General features: G+C 34.8%; 1 protein-coding gene across 6 annotated transcripts; it reads right to left on the reverse strand.

Moving 5' to 3' along the window:
- Positions 1-225: 225 nt before the first annotated feature.
- LOC122306087 lies at positions 226-15,139 on the reverse strand. 6 transcript variants are annotated; one of them, XM_043118474.1, is made up of 20 exons: positions 14,896-15,135; positions 14,035-14,704; positions 13,015-13,215; positions 12,458-12,541; positions 12,283-12,342; positions 11,102-11,146; positions 10,183-10,382; positions 9,592-10,095; positions 9,108-9,204; positions 8,812-8,991; positions 8,205-8,294; positions 7,160-7,222; positions 6,939-7,013; positions 5,603-5,653; positions 5,185-5,262; positions 4,576-4,710; positions 2,575-2,682; positions 2,385-2,450; positions 542-658; positions 226-438 (listed from the first exon to the last, which is right to left on the reverse strand). In XM_043118474.1, exons 2-19 carry the CDS (start codon positions 14,389-14,391, stop codon positions 584-586), a joined length of 2,469 nt encoding a protein of 822 aa, XP_042974408.1. In that variant the 5' UTR covers positions 14,392-14,704; positions 14,896-15,135; the 3' UTR covers positions 226-438; positions 542-583. The 6 variants fall into 6 exon arrangements, with proteins under 6 accessions (XP_042974408.1, XP_042974409.1, XP_042974407.1 ...); XM_043118475.1 differs by having other exon boundaries at positions 226-658; positions 8,205-8,282; positions 14,896-15,138; XM_043118473.1 differs by having other exon boundaries at positions 226-658.
- Positions 15,140-16,229: the final 1,090 nt, after the last annotated feature.

Genomic DNA, 16,229 nt, shown 5'->3' on the forward strand with positions numbered 1-16,229 from the left:
TCTTGAAGCTAATGAAAGAGGTAAGCAGATGTAACTTTTATCAAACGTGTTTTAACTCTAGTTAGTAGTTACCAATCCTTCTTTGGAAGCCCCTTCAGAGGACATGCCATATTTGCAAGTTTATTCAAATGTTTTTATGTTGCATGCTTCCCAAAGGAAAGACTGAAAGGAAATGAGGATGATATATGAATGATTGTTAAGTGAAATAAATCAGAGACAAAATCATGCGATCAGGTAAAAGTAAAACTCTCTCATTGATTCTTTCAAAGTTATTTACAGAAATTTTGAGTGAAGCGAAGCTATATAATAAGCCCAAAATGCGATCCACCATAAAGATTGGGATCATGATCCTTTCTGCTAGGCATTACAACGGGTATCGGTGTGTGGTATTTGTTACAAGCTTCAGCTATGTGCAAGTTCACAGTCAATGCTCCAAAACTGTTGAATTTGACACAAATTTGTTGAGAGATCGTCATGATCAGTGAGAGAGGACAATTATCCCTCAATTAGTCATTCAGACAGATAGAATCTTTGTTTGTACCTATGAGTTTTGAAGTGTTACATTGCTACTAACAGGATTGAGTTAAGTGTACCCATTCTCAAAACTGGACAAATGAGAGTCTGATAGAACTGTGAACAGTTGTGTATCTACAAATAGCTGCAAAACCCAAACAATGAATTCATAAGCAATAAAATCATTGACTTGACAACTTGCTAGAAACCTAAAAATGAAGATTGTAGATTTAAATGCACTCAATTATCAATCCAATTAAGTCATTCAAACTCAACTTTAAATTATGACAAGTTTTGAGTCACAAATAGATATCAATCCAGTGGAAACATCACCGATCCAAAAATAGTTAGCACCAGCAAGTACAATGAAATTTCTTGCAATTACTTAAGTGTACTAAAAAAAGGGCTAATTAATAATACTAACAGTTCAGCAGTCCATAAATGAAAGGGCATGGAAAGCACCCAAAAAATAAAGTAAAGACAAAATAATCTAGGACTCATTTTGGTCATTCCCGAGTGTTTTTTAGGAGATCGGAAGAAATTTCTATCCCGAAATCACAACCTTCAGGTGGACCACAAGAGCACTAGGATTCTTTCATAATATACTCGAACAAACATGGATCAAAGTAAAACATATCTGCTGTGCCAGTTTGGAAACCCAATACCTGCTTGTGTCTTATACTTTCAAAATAAACAGAGAGAGGGACAGCACATAAAAACACAAGGAATGTGCAAATGGGATGAGATATTTAAGCTCAAAAGGGTATTAAAGGAGTATTGACTTCCAAACTGAACTTAAGGGTGAGTATCCAAGTTACGACTAAGAAAAATCAATGAACTTGTCAGTCCAGTTTTCCAGTGCTGAGCAAACATGTAGTTTCTGCAGGAAAATAGGTAACCAAAATGCTCTATTTGTTTTCTAAAAATAAATGGTTCACAAATCTTCAAGAAAGAGGGCATCCTCTGAACATTAGCACAGAATCAAGCATATTTTTTCCTGGGCAGAGACTCATTAAGCTAGGATGTGTTAGAAATAGGTAGCCGATGTAAATATTTTCTATTGGCTTTTGCCTGCTGATGTAGGCCAAAGGCTGAACCATGTAAATTGCACTGCCCTTCATCTTATAAAAAGTTAGCAACCTGACTATATTGTGGATGAGTATCACCAATTCACAAGAATTTGGACCATGACACTGTGTTCCATATATTGTTGGTGAAGACTCATGATGATGATGATGATTTCATCACTTCTGTACTTAAGCTAAATAAATGCACAAAGTTGTGCCTCATCTGGCTAGATGTTGCCAATCCTTCCATAGGAAATTACTAAACTGCTTTTACATTGTGAAATCACCACTTGTCCCAAAAGCTTAAGTTGATGGGAATAGGTAAATTTTATTATTTATATCATATTCTTGACACTCCCCTTCACGTGTGAGCTAGACTCTCTCAATAAGTGGCCCAACATGTGAAATATTTAGGTATGGTTTGGTAAGTGAGAATTTTGAGTTTTAAGATGAAATATTAAAATATTATATTTTAATATTATTATTGTTTTGGGATTTGAAAAAGTTAAGAAAAAATTAAATTATTTATTATATTTTGTATGGGGATTTGGGAAAATTGTAATGATGAGATGAGAATTTTGAGTTTGAGATGAGAATTTTCTTGGACCAAACCGAACCTAATTAAATGGTGTAGAGTGTAGAGCCAAGGTTTGAACTCAGGACCTCTGCTCTGAAACCGTGTGAAATCATCACTTGTCTCAAAAGCTTAAACTGATGGGAAGAGGTAGATTTTATTATTTATATCATATTCTTAACATACACAATAGAACAAACTTGCAAATATAGTGAAGAACACAAAATTACCTTGATAAATGGTCTGTCCCTACCAAGAAAGGAATCGATAAAGCTATCTTTAAGAAGTAAAGATACCTGGAAAGGTAACCAAAGATTTAGATGTCAAAGAAGCATAACAAGCTAGTCTCTCCAGGTATTTGCTGTATTTCATGGAAAATTTATGGAAATGTCAGCCGATAATGAGTTTAGTTACTCTAACCCTGTCATTGTTTGACTGTACACTAGTTATTGTATAAGACCTCAGATCTGAACAAAGTGACTCCAAGTAGCGCCTCATGACATTCAAAAACTTGGCTGCAGCTTCAGCCTGGAAATTGGTACTACAAAGATTACTTGCTGCCTAAAAGAAAAGACATGAAGAGCAAACTATCCTATATACGGTAGTAAGATGTTGAAAAAGGAGGAAAATGAAAAGGCATTTCAGTGCTTGATGCTACAAAAATTTGGGTTTTAGGGTGGTACAGAGCAAAATGATAAATTAAGTACGATCAGAAAAATTAAAGTTCTAGAGCAGGGAAGAGCGCAAGGAATAACAAAATTGCCCTTTGAAGCTACAAAATTTTCATAAAGCCTATTGCAAAAATGTAAAAAAAATCTCAAAACTCCTATTTTTGTCAGTTATTTACAAAGTCGATAGGTTTTGTACCTAAGACTTCATCCTCCACTTTACTTTTACAAGAGAAGTGATATGGCAAAAATAAGACTTATTAGCTTTTCAAACAGTGCTATGCATTGACCCCCATCTCTCTCTCTCTCTCTCTCTCTCTCTCTCTCTCTCTCTCTCTCTCTCTCTCTCTCTCTCTCTCTCTCTCTCTCTCTCTCTCTCTCTCTCTCTCTCTCTCGTTTTAGCAACTAGCATTTATATGATAACAGAATATAACTTTTATATATATATATGTATATGCATATATATATAGTTAGGGGAGAGCATTGACCAGTCTGGACCTGATAAACTGATCGGACCAGATCGGATTGGTCTAGACCGGTCCTAAAATTGGGAGGACCGAATTCATTCGGTCTGGTCTGAGGTTCAGGGAGTTTTCACCCTGGATTGGACCGAATGAAAAATTAAAAAAAAAATGTATATATATTATTTATATAAGTAATTGTATAAATTAATTATATATATCACAATATTACATAACTATTATATTCTTTAATGTGTAACTATAATATATAGTACTAGAATATATTAACATATTATAAGAGTTATAGTATAAATTATAGTATACGTATAAATTTATAGTAGTATTAGTATAGTTAACTTAATATGTTAGTATTAAATTACTATAACTACAAAGTATTATTTAATATAGTATTACCAATTTATCACTAACATATAATATATTAGTAATACTACTAGTATAGTTATTAGTTACAGTATTGGTACTAAGTCTATAACTATATATATATATATTTAAATCAATGTATTATTATATTCTTTAATGCATAACTATAATATATAGTATTAGTATATATTAATAATTGTACAATTTATTATGTAATTCTCATTTAATAAATCACTCAATTTTAATTTAGTATTTTAAATATTTTTCTTTATTAATTAATTTTTTTTTTTTTAAAAAAAGGTTGGACTGACCGGGCTGGAACGATATGGGAATAATTTACAGAGAAAGGAGGTAGGACAAATCACATCTAGTGCAGGGAAGAAATCAGCGTCCTCCACACACCCAGAAAAGTACACGATATGGGAATAAAAGTGATCACAGAATCCTCCAAAGGTCCTTCCTCAGCCTATAAATCTGTTCCAGAGTTTGTCATCTTTAAATTCGTTTCAGATAAAAGTAGAGACAAGTGTGAGGATCTCTCAGAATCTTGATGCAGAATTTTAACCCAACAAACAACAATAATGAACCACTCATAACAAGTATCTTGGTGAATCCACGATGTCAAGATTCCTCATTGTCCACTTTCCATCAGTTGGGTACAAAACGGCTGAATGATATTTCATAATTTGTAAGTTCTTGATAGCAGAATGAAGTGAAAAAAGCAATTAAAATTCAAATAAGATTTCAGTTTAACTAATAAAGTGAAATTCTAAGTTCGGGATAATTTAGCTATTTTCTATCATGCTTCTGCTATTTCTATTAATGTCACCCGATGCAGTTTCTAACAAGAAAAACAAGCAGACTTGGAAGATGAAACATCAAATTCTTCAAGTGTGGAACAGAATAATAACCTGCACTTCATTGCACCTATATACAGGATGCCTCTTAGCAATTGAACTTTCATGTGACAGTCTAGCATGGATTGGCCCCAGTTGAGAAACAAGCTCTTTATGCCTGGGAAGTGTTGGCAAATAACACGTTTTCACCTGCTCAAACAAAAAAGTAACACAGAATATATTGAACTTAACAAGATTGAAAAACTTAAACAACAATTAACTTAAATATATTGGAAAAAGATATTCCATAAATATGTTTTTAAGATCACTGCAAAGATCTTCGACTTCCTTACTCAATTTATTGATTGTTGTGACACGTGATACATGTACATGATGAAAACAAGTGATACAGTAATATCAAAGTGGGGCACTAGGAAAACCAAGCGAATATATTTTTCTTATTTTGCTTTCTTTTTACTATTCAAGTACTTGATATTCTGCACTACAAATAAAACATGATAAGCCCGAAAGATTTACTGTTACATTTGGTATATGGCTGGGAACCAATTCCAGCCTACACAATTAAAAAGGACCTTCCCCATTATGTTACCGAAGACAATATACTTCTCAACTAGTTATGTACAATATAAGAACAACAGAGAATGCTCCAAGGCCCTAACCAACCTGGTCATTGAGAACATTGACATGCACAAGATTTGATGTTTTCATCTTCAAATCAGTGTGTATATGTTGTACACCAACCTGAAAAATGTGACATCAAAAGACAATGTTGAAACATTGATACAATTATCTAATAAGTTTGGATTTGAAGCCCCTAAACTCAAATTTCTGTGAACTATGAAAATATGTTTTGGTTTTATACATAATAATACTACACAAACTCACAAAGCACAACATCAATCCAAGAGACTCAAGCATACAAGTTCTTGGACGACTTTTCACATAATAGACACCTCGAATCAATATTTTTTGTAACAATTTAGTGAAAAGCCTCGCCAATAGAGAGTTTGGACTTGCTTCAGAAACTCTTGAAAGAAAGTACTACACGAGCAATTCTAGTTGAATTAGTTAAAACGCTCACAATATAAGGAACTGGAGCATCAAGAAAATCAAGCATCCTGCCTGGGAGAACCTGGAAAAATCAGTAGAAACCTGGTGTCAAGAGTAAGCAAACCGAAACTGGAAATACCTAACCCATGTAAAAATCCATTTCTTATAAGTAAAACAATGATATAATAAGCGCAAGCCCATGTGAAAATACATTTAAGACAAAATTTCCCACAAACACTTCCAAAATAGTTTTTGTGTGTGTGTGTGGGCGCGCGTGCACGAGAGAGAGAGAGAGAGAGAGAGAGAGAGAGAGAGAGAGAGAGAGAGAGAGAGAAGCAACTTACCTGATTAAACTACAAAATATGAAGTCTAGGCTCATTTATTTATACTGCCAACTTCTGTTTCTAAAAACAGGAAACATTCCTTTAATTTCTAAAAATAGGAAACATAGCATTTCCAGTTTTCAGGAACTAGAAAGTATTTTTGGCATCAAGGCATTGTGGCAAGCTTGGATGTCTTGTACAATTGTGGTGGTAGTAGAAACCTAGAGTCGATGGTTGGGAAGACAGTGATATTGTTGATGCCAGTAACAGTACCAGTGGTTAGGTGGGGTGGTGCTTCTTGTGAATGGCATTAAAAATATTTGCCATTTTTCATGGAAAAGAAACACTTTTGGGTACCAACAATGAACCAATAGTATTATTTTCAATTGCTGCCCCTTATAACAGAACAGAAAATAGAAAGGGCAAAGTAATCAACAACTCTAATTAACTAAATTAACATAAAAGTTCATGCTTTGGATGTTATCCCCGTCAAAGGAAATCCTTGCCCTATTGCAGGGTGATAATAGTAACCTAAAAGGTTTCGAAACACTTGCAAAAGAATCAAGACATAGAAATTTCTTTATACTTCTTTGATAAAGGGAGTATAAATGCAAAATTGTCAAAATCCTTTTGAAAACCTTTGTTTTCTGGCTGAAAAATGTTAAAATAGCCTGAACATACCAGTAAAGAATGTCCAACCATCACTAAGAATGACCAATCCCATCCCCTTCTCTATCTCTCTCTCTCTCTCTCTCTCTCTCTCTCTCTCTGAAACATAGTGTACAGATCTTATGTTTTAAGGCATATGTCTCGCCTTGAAGAAATTAAAACACCTAATTGTAGACAATTCCCTTCAACAAAAAGTACAGCAGATTAAACAATTTTTACCAACTGATCAGAAACTTCACGTTTAAAAAATATTTCAAAAAGAAATGATCATATGTGTTATGCTTAATTTCAAGGTTTTAGCTATATCCAAAGTGCTTTTGATCGATAATTGATCCTAAAAATGCAAAAATGCTGATTGAATTGCATCAAACTTACAGGAAGCAATAAACTCTGCCACTGAAATGGACGGATCATGGGAATAAAAGACAACACTATAGCTGATAGAACACCCTGCATAATTTTAATTTTGTGTCAAAGCATAAACCAAATAAGAAAAATAGGAAATTTATGCAAGTAAACAACCAAGTATAAAGCATGGTCACAAGCAAATATTGATTTATGGGTTGAGAATTGTTTCTGGTAACGCAACAACCTACCAAATTTGGGCACACTACAACCACTTGTTTTTCTAATAATACTCCTGCAATCAATGTCAAAACCTGAAACAAACACCATTTATCATATTCTTGACACAACAAAAAGGGCCAGTGCTAAAGTTATAACGTCAAAAAATCACTTATCCAAAAAACTTAAGCGAATAAGAAGAGATGGGTTTAATCATATAATCTATGTTCTAACATGTGCTCTCCCAAGTGCTGGTCAGATTATCCCTTAATAAGTGGGATCAACTCATTTGATACTTAATTAAAGTGTGGCAAAGGGTGTAGTCAATGTTTGAACTCAAGAGCTCTCTACTTTGATAACCATGTTAAATCACCACTTATCCTAAATGCTTAAACTAATGGAAAGAGGGGAAATTAATCTTATAATTTATATTTTAATAAGTATATGGCTAAAGTACTAGAACAAAGGCCTATCTATCACATGAATAAAAAATAAAATGTCGGACAGCATTAAAAGTAGAAAAAGTTGATTAACATTCACATACCATCAACTTCAACAAAAGCTTGATCTATTGTTAGAGTTCATTTCTCTTGTCATTTCTTGAAAAGTAGCATATATCTCGCCGATACACCTTAATTAGCCAACAAGTAGGCTTACGCTTGCTCTTGCACCCTGACTTTTGCAATTTTGGATTTATTTATATCATAAAGAAAGCCATCAGGCATTAATTGCATCTCACAAAATGTGATACAATATTACTTATGGCATCAGGCATTCAAAACTGTTTCCATATATTTAAAATCTGGCTTGCAATTTTGCATTGTAACAATGATGATAATTCAAACAGATTGAAGGGCTACTTTTGATATTGTTTCAACAACCTTTATAGGTTCTTGAGAAATATCTGTGTTTTTTAAAGGCTTTCTACCTTTTTAACAAATTTCAGAAAATATTGATCAGAAGAAGAAAAGTCCCAGACAGGGTGACAAGTCCAAGACATGTTTTCAAAGAACTACTCAAGGCAGATTCTGGAAAAGAAGAACACTTTTTAACTCAAGCCAAGACAATCATGCTTACACTTTCAAGGGAGAGCACTCGGCAAATAGTTGCAGTTGTCCATATTGATAGAGTAAGTGCTTCCTCAGCAGCTGCCAACTTTGCATTGACCTTTTATCAAGTTCAGTAATATGGAGAAAGTAAAAATGAAGGAGCAAAGACTACAAATATACTACAAAGCATTGAAACACCTAGGGAGTGGAGTGTCCCCGTGTCCAACAGAGACTGCTAAATAGAATGGACATTAGGCATATCTCCGGCCATGTCAGATTCATGTTCACACATATTTTAAAAGAATCTCATAAAGGTGTATTGAAATCTTCCAAAGTATAAATTGGGCCTGGCTTGAACACATTAAAACCGTTATTAAATGGGTTTTGGGTAGATATTAATGAAGGTGAAGGACTTCTTTAAAATTACTGAAACAATGAGAAACCTGATTCAGGTTTATCTTTTCCATTTGAGAGAAAAAGAGAGGAGTGTTTTAACTCCAAGAATTGACCTCAGTTTCTCCTATGTTTTACTAATAAATGAACAATTGAAGACATGATCACTCAAATTGTGTGAGTGGGGTGCGTTGTCATGTTCGTGTTTGTGCTTCCAAGATGAACATTAACCAAAGAATTACCTCAGCAGCTTCAAATGAAACTAAATTATTTTCTTGTAAGCCAAGGGTAGAAATTGGAGGTCGCCTATACTTGATAGCCTGTAAATGCTCAAGAGGCTTAAAAACTAATTCACTTCCTTGTGCAGGAAGAGGCAGAGCATGATATCCACAAACTATTTGTAGCAAATCGTTTTTATTCTCCTGTCCAAGGACACACGGGAAAAAAAAAAAAAAGTAACAAGAATGATCAAATGACAATAATACTACCACCCACATTGATAAAAATGCATAAACACGGGCAACAAAGTTGAACTAACCTTAGCCCATTCCATTATTAAGTCATCCCCAAAATCCTTAACCCCATTCGCCAAAGTTTCATCATCATTATCCTCTGATGCAATGCTTCTAACTGGACTGCCAAAATTAGCAATATATTACTGGAGTTATACCAGAGATTCAAAGAAAAGAAGTTTACTAAATATAAAAAATGATGCCTAGATATCAAAGATGAAGTCCATCCTTAGGACAAAGGTGATACAAAATTAACTTCAATGAAAATTGTGTAGATTTATCAAGTACTAGCCATGTGCATATAATTATTTTTTTATAATCAGTAAATAAGAATTTTATTAAAAAAAGCGAAGCCAAGTACATGGGACATATACAAGAGAAGCACCTATGCATGATACAAGGAACTAGCCATGTTGGTATGATATCTGAATAAGATATAGTGAACAATAATCCACCGAGTTTAGTCTTATCTATAATGAAATAGCACAGCAAATAAAATAACTCTACCACCTGAATAAGGATTCAGAACTCCCAAGACGATCCAGTGCGGGATTCCTAGAGGAGAATGATGTCCCTACCTCCGGAGAAGTTTGACCATTTTCATAGCATTTGCACATTTTTTCCAAAGGTTCTGATCGAGTTTCTGAGGCCTCAAAAGCACACTCATCAGAATACCTTGAATTCTTACTACCATCTTTGTCTATTTCCCTAGCTAGGCTAGAATCTGAAGCCTCACTGATGGCAACACTTTCAGGGGACTGAGGTTCCCACATCCTCAATGGAGAAGGTGGTATCTCATCATCAGGTATAATTCCTGCAGCAGCTGCAGTTAGCACCAGCTCACTATCAACAGGTATGGCAGAAGCCATCCAATCGTTAAAGGACTCCCTTTCAGTGGAATCAACATTCCCATTCGTTTGATCATGTGATTTTCTTACCGAAGGAACATAATCACTGAGAGTCAGTTCACTAACAAACTTCGTTATTCGATTCAGACGCTCCTGTGCAATGATACTGCATCCAGACAAGAAAAAATCATACTTTATGTGTGATAATTCATGACAGCCAATGCTTGTGAGTTTTGAATGAGTTTCAGCTAACCTGTTCAACATCTCAAAGTGTAACTCAAAGAACGGAACTCTTGTAAGCACACAATAGCAGCGAGGAGCAGAAACCAAAAAACGCTTGCATCCTCCAGATGGATGAGAAGGAGACGATGGGATGCCTAAGATACCAGGTGGCCTCTGAACAATTTCAGGAATGTGTAAACAAACGCCATAAAGTGTTGCATTGTTTGCCACCTGATCAAGGGCACATGAAATTCTTCAGCAACCACATACCCAAGATTCTTGCATAAACCATTGCACTAAAAAGCAAATGGATTCAAACTAGGGAATGACAAAAATTATAATGTGCAGCAAAAGATCCTATTTTCTTTTTTCTTTTTTCTTTTTTTCCAAAATATAAGAAGACCATACATTTCTTTTAATAAAATACCCATCATATATATATATATATATTACTCCATCTTCCAGAAATAAATGTTTTCCTTTTCTTTGGCACATCCCAAAATAAGGGAAGTGGAAGCACTCATCACTTTATAAGTTATCTACATCTCAAATATGAAGTAAATGGATTTTTCAGAAGACTACTGTAAATATTGCTTTTCATTGACGATTGTGCTATTTGGAATTGAGAAATACAAATTTTGGATTGGTGGGTATTTAAAAAGCAAAAGCACAATAAATAATACATGAATGAGAAAAAGGGTACACGATGCAAACAAGAAACAAAGAAATGCAAATGCATAAAGAAAGTCATTTCATAGGATTAAAGCAAACAAAGTGGATTAAAAATGATTTCCTTAATAACGGCAGCACAATGTCATAGTCCAAGACATGTAAATCAATCTCAAAAGAAATGAGTTGTCGAGGCTACATAAATACCATACTGTGAAAGTAACAGAACAGTTCAGTTATACTAATGAAAGAGTGGAAAACATACAAAGAGCAACACTTACCTTAAGTGAAAAAACAAACGCTAAATCATCTCTGTTTAAATGCTCCTGTTGATAATATCAGTAATGAAAGCATCATTTATTTGGTGAGGGATATTAACACCTTAAAAGAAAAGTTTTAAACACTCATATATAATGGCGATAAAACATATAAGTGGAATACAAACTTGAAATAATTCCACAAGAAGATTACTAGAAAAGATTATCTAGATTGTCATATACCTGACAAGAACGACTCTGTAGTGACAGATGAAAGAAAATGTTAAAATACCCATATCAAGTGAAGATAACAAAAAATAATAAATAAACTCCCAAAGCATAAGGCATCTTTAAAATCCAAATCCTCATCGAGTGAAGTACAAGACAGCTGTAAAGAATTGAAACCCAGGAGATGAAGTCTTGAGAAGCCCCATTTTCATTTCCCCCAGAAGATTACAACCTTTGACTCAAAGGCAAAAGTCTCCTCCTTTACGTCTCCAACCAAATAATCCACATCAAAAAGGATGGCATGGGTCTTCAAGCAACAATATATTCAGATCCATATATGCAGATCATTTTTTGGGGGGAATAAGTATATGGCAGATCTTCAACAAATGAGGAATTGGGGATGAAGAAGCAAAAATAACACGTATGGAGGGCAAATGGCGTAACCAATCTCTTTTGTTTTTTAATTTATAGCGCCTTCTGTATAAACTATGGAATTGCAATGTCTAAAATTTGAAACAGGCGAACTTATCAAAAAAATGACGAAGAAAATGTTATTGTGCCTCTGATGGGTCTCTTGAAGCAAAAGCTGATTTAGCCATGCAAATGAAAGCTGATTACACTAAGACCAAGCAATGGCACCAGCTAAGAGTGATTTCATTTCACTCCAGTATCATCTATTAAACTTCCAAGATTTTTTCCGATTTAAAAGCAATGTGATTTTGAGGTGTACAAGTAGAGAAAAAAGTTTATGAATATAGAGGAAGAAAGGAAAAAGACAGAGAAAGATAGAGCTCCAGGGTTTCTCCATATGTCTGAGTAAGTATACTTCACCACAGATATTCTGACAACTAATGTATTGCTTCCATTATATTCTTTGAAGATAACATATCTCAAAGGAAGGAAGATGATAAGGAACTATAGATGTGACAAATGTAGGAACTAATGACAGCACAGAACACAACACTTTTTTGGCTTACCTGTCCATAAACAAGTTCATTTAGCTCACTTAGCGATGGAGTCCTCTCTATCATACGTGCCTGTAGTATAACAATCCTTGAATAAAAAAAAATGTGATGAAAAAAGAAAGAATAACATTGAGTTTTAAATTCACCTAAATTGGGTAAACATCATAGAAAATCAGCAACATCACACCTTAACCCCACCAGGAAAACAGAAGTCAGCTAGATCTTTTAGACGCATTGCTAACCTCTTTCCGGGAGGGTACTTAAAAAGTACCTGTAGATCCAAAACGGGAAAAAAGAATAATAAAAGACAAAACCATAGTAGTATATGTCAGCCAATTTGTTGCCAAGGCAAAATATATCTCAGCCAATATAAGATGAGGACCAAAATATACCATCGTTCAATATATCCTCACAATAGAAGAGGAATGAAAAAATTAACAAATGGAAAAGAAAAAAAAAATCAATTATGGCCAATTAAATGTAGCCAGAAAATTCAGTCCACTGAAATCATTGCCATCTGCTCCAGAATATCAAATTGGTTTTAGTCACAAGGAAAAAAGCAACACAGAATAAATACGATCAAAAAGTTTCCTTTTTTTCTCTTTTGCGAGCTAATATAGATGTTATAAAGAGATCATGAAGGCATAAATGTGCAAGAATAAGCATGACCCAGTACATATCAGATCGTATATTGTTGAGTATAGAAAAGAAAGAGTGAGAAAAGGATTCAATCAAGTAGTCAACCTGAGGTTCCAGCGTTGGAACTGAGGACGCCCGTGGATGCAGCATTTTAAAATCTAATAATTCAGAGTTTGCCATTTCTGACTCCCATTTCTTATTTTTAACAAATGCATCCTCCACAACCTCAAGATTCGCATCTGGATGAAGCCCCGCAATAATAAAGTGTTCAAAAAGTGAAGTAGGTTTTTTATATTTTATGTGTTCCTGCAATAGCATCCACAGATATGTTACTTGGATCGGCAGAATCAAAAAATGAGATTTATGGCAGAAGAACAGATTAAAAGATGTAAATAAAGCCATCAGAATGAGCACTCTCACAACATAGAAAGGCATGGATCAAATCTTCAATACGATTGAGTAATGGACACCAATCGGTCTTAAAAAATTGAACTTCTACAACATTTTTCTAAAACTTATCCTTGCACGAATCTCCAAATATGTATGCATCCCATTACTCGAGTCTTTTCGATTTTACTAGGAAATTATTATTGCGAATCAAAAAATAAGTCAAGATCTTTCAACTTCCTGCATCGAAGGTCCCTCAAACCAATTTAGCAAGCCACACTCCAAAGCATCACAACGTGCACAAGTTCTATACATTGCGGCATATATGAATATAGGAATGGCATGTATGGTGATCGCTACTTTAGCATCATCTAAGCCAAAATATTGAGCTTATTGTCCCAAGGCAGTCTCTCGACCATAACTTAACAAAAAATCTGTTTTATTCACTGTCAGGCAGAATAACAGCAGAATTCGGGTAGTGATCAAACTCCAGTTCCAGAATATATAAATGAACAAAAAACAACTTTAGTTGTAAACAAGCTAAGAACGAAAAGGAAGCAAATTACTAGTCAAATGTCCGTGTTAACAGTTGCTGTTCTCTTATCCAAACACAACCTTTCGATTTAAGTTTTTTGCAACCTCCGGAATCCGGATAAAATACAAAGTAAGTAACCAACCATGTGAGATTCACTTGCAAAAAAAATAAAAAATAAAAATCCAGATAATAAGAAGCAATACCGGAGATTTTGTGTGAAGCTGATACCACTGGCGTTTTTGGTTTGCCAAGACCTCAGGATTGAAACTCCGCTTGTAATCTTCTTCACGAGAATTGCTACTCCACTTCCAAGCCTTCTGCATCTGACTTTTCAATCTCTGAAAGCTATTATTACGTCTGTGAGCTGTAGTCACAACTTCACTTCGAGTGCGTCGGTGTCCCTGCCCCAGCCCAGGTCTTGGGAAGTTCGAATTACCCGAGTACACATTATGTAATGCTTCACCGGCCACTCTAAATGCCTCCTCGGATATATGCTGCAATACCAAGATCGGCGAAATAGACATCTCTTCTTGCACTTCATAATCGTCCTTTGTATCCATCTTTAAAAGCTTATTAGCTCATCTTTTTACGCTCATTCCACCGATAAATCACACCTTCAACCCCCTCGCACTAGACAACCCAAAGACCAGCTTAACATTGAACACCCTTTCATTGAATTTGACCGATTCTATGCGATAACGACCAAATTAATACAGCAGTCTCAAAGGAAAAATAACGCCAATTTCAAATGGTTTCGCTTTAATTCTTCGTGATCTTCAATTTTAGGAATACCCAAATCGAGAAAATATGAATTTATCTCCTGAACAATGAGTATAAATGGATTCAAACGAGTTGATGCATTTAACGGAAAGCCTGTCAGCACAAGAACAAAAACAACGCAAAAATTACAAACACAATAATGCAGGCGCTACAAGAAGGGAAAAAAAAATCAAGCGTTAAAAGTTCCGTGTGTTTCATAATGTGAAGGATATCAAAGCATATAACCGAAGGCACGCATTAATGACCTAGCATTGAGATTCAAAAAGCAGGAAGAGATAAAATACCAGAATCTCATGAACATAAAGCAAAGAAAGAATAGCAAAATATTCGAGACAAAATGGAGAAATATTCAGTATCCCTTTTCGGTTTCTCGGGTCTTGTAAGGAAAGAGAGAGAGATAAAAATAGAAAGGTTTTCCCAAAGGGAAGAGGAAGTTAGACATGAGAGAAGGAGAAACTGTGAGCGAACTCTGCTTTAGAACAACAGGGAAAAAGACGAGCTCGTTTTAAAAATAAAATAAAATTTAAATCCTCCGACAATGTTAAATAAAATCGAAATAAAAAAACAACCTCATTTTATCCTCTTTAATCATTTAATATTTAATTAATGATAAAATCCATGAAAAATATATCAATTCACAGCTTAGAAAATGAATGAAAATGTAAGGAAATAGATCAAACAAAGAGAATATAACTTCCAATAACGATAAAGTGGGTTTGACTTTAGAATTAAACGTGTCGCATGCATGAAGTACGTTCAGGCAGGTGGGCTCCAACCAATGTGTACGACTTCGATAGTTCTCAACCGTTGGATCTTCCGTTCATTCCTTATCGGGCGGGGGTTTAAACTTTTTCACAGCCAAAACTACATCAATATTGAATGGACGAAGAATCCCATTATTTCACTCTCATTTCGGGCGCGTCCATTGCACGCTTTAATCCTGATTCTAATCAATTAGAGGGAGAGCGCTGTATTTTTAAGTAGAATGAAAGATCCAAACCATAAGGTAGATTATGTCAACCAATATTAAAAGGAAAAGGTATATCAAAGTATAAAAACCATATATCTTCCAAGCAGCATGTGCAAAATGTTAAAGAAATTCATGATGTCTGTGGACATCACCATGTGGAGCCAAGTTGTGTTTTGATTGGTAACATTGTAATTAACAAAGAGCGCTCGCCAATGCAGTGGACAGAAGAAGCGTTGAAACTTGAAACTTTAGGCATCGGTCGCGGGAATTACTCCCAGGCTCCGCTGCGCTGCGCGCACATGCGCACAGGCCCCCGCCGTCCACTTCTCGACTACCGTTCCCTTCTCCTCTTCTTTTTTTTCGTTTAAACACTTTTCTTTTTTGAAGTTTTTTCTTTTCACGTGAGAAAATTTGTAAACTTCATCATCATGATTCATGAAGTGCTTTCAATAGATATTCATTGCTTCGCGGGTAATTTCTTGGCATTATTCATTAGCCGTTGAGTTGTCATTTTCTTTGAAAAATAACAATGCATGTGATTTGTTGGCTCGTACTAATGCAGTTCATATTTATGATCTATGTATTGCACATGACATTTTTTTGTTTTTTTCAGGTGATAAACTTCTTAAATTCTTAATAGCAAGCTGA

This window comes from Carya illinoinensis, chromosome 4 (genome assembly GCF_018687715.1).
Source record: "Carya illinoinensis cultivar Pawnee chromosome 4, C.illinoinensisPawnee_v1, whole genome shotgun sequence".
In the NCBI taxonomy this organism is placed as follows: Eukaryota; Viridiplantae; Streptophyta; class Magnoliopsida; order Fagales; family Juglandaceae; genus Carya; species Carya illinoinensis.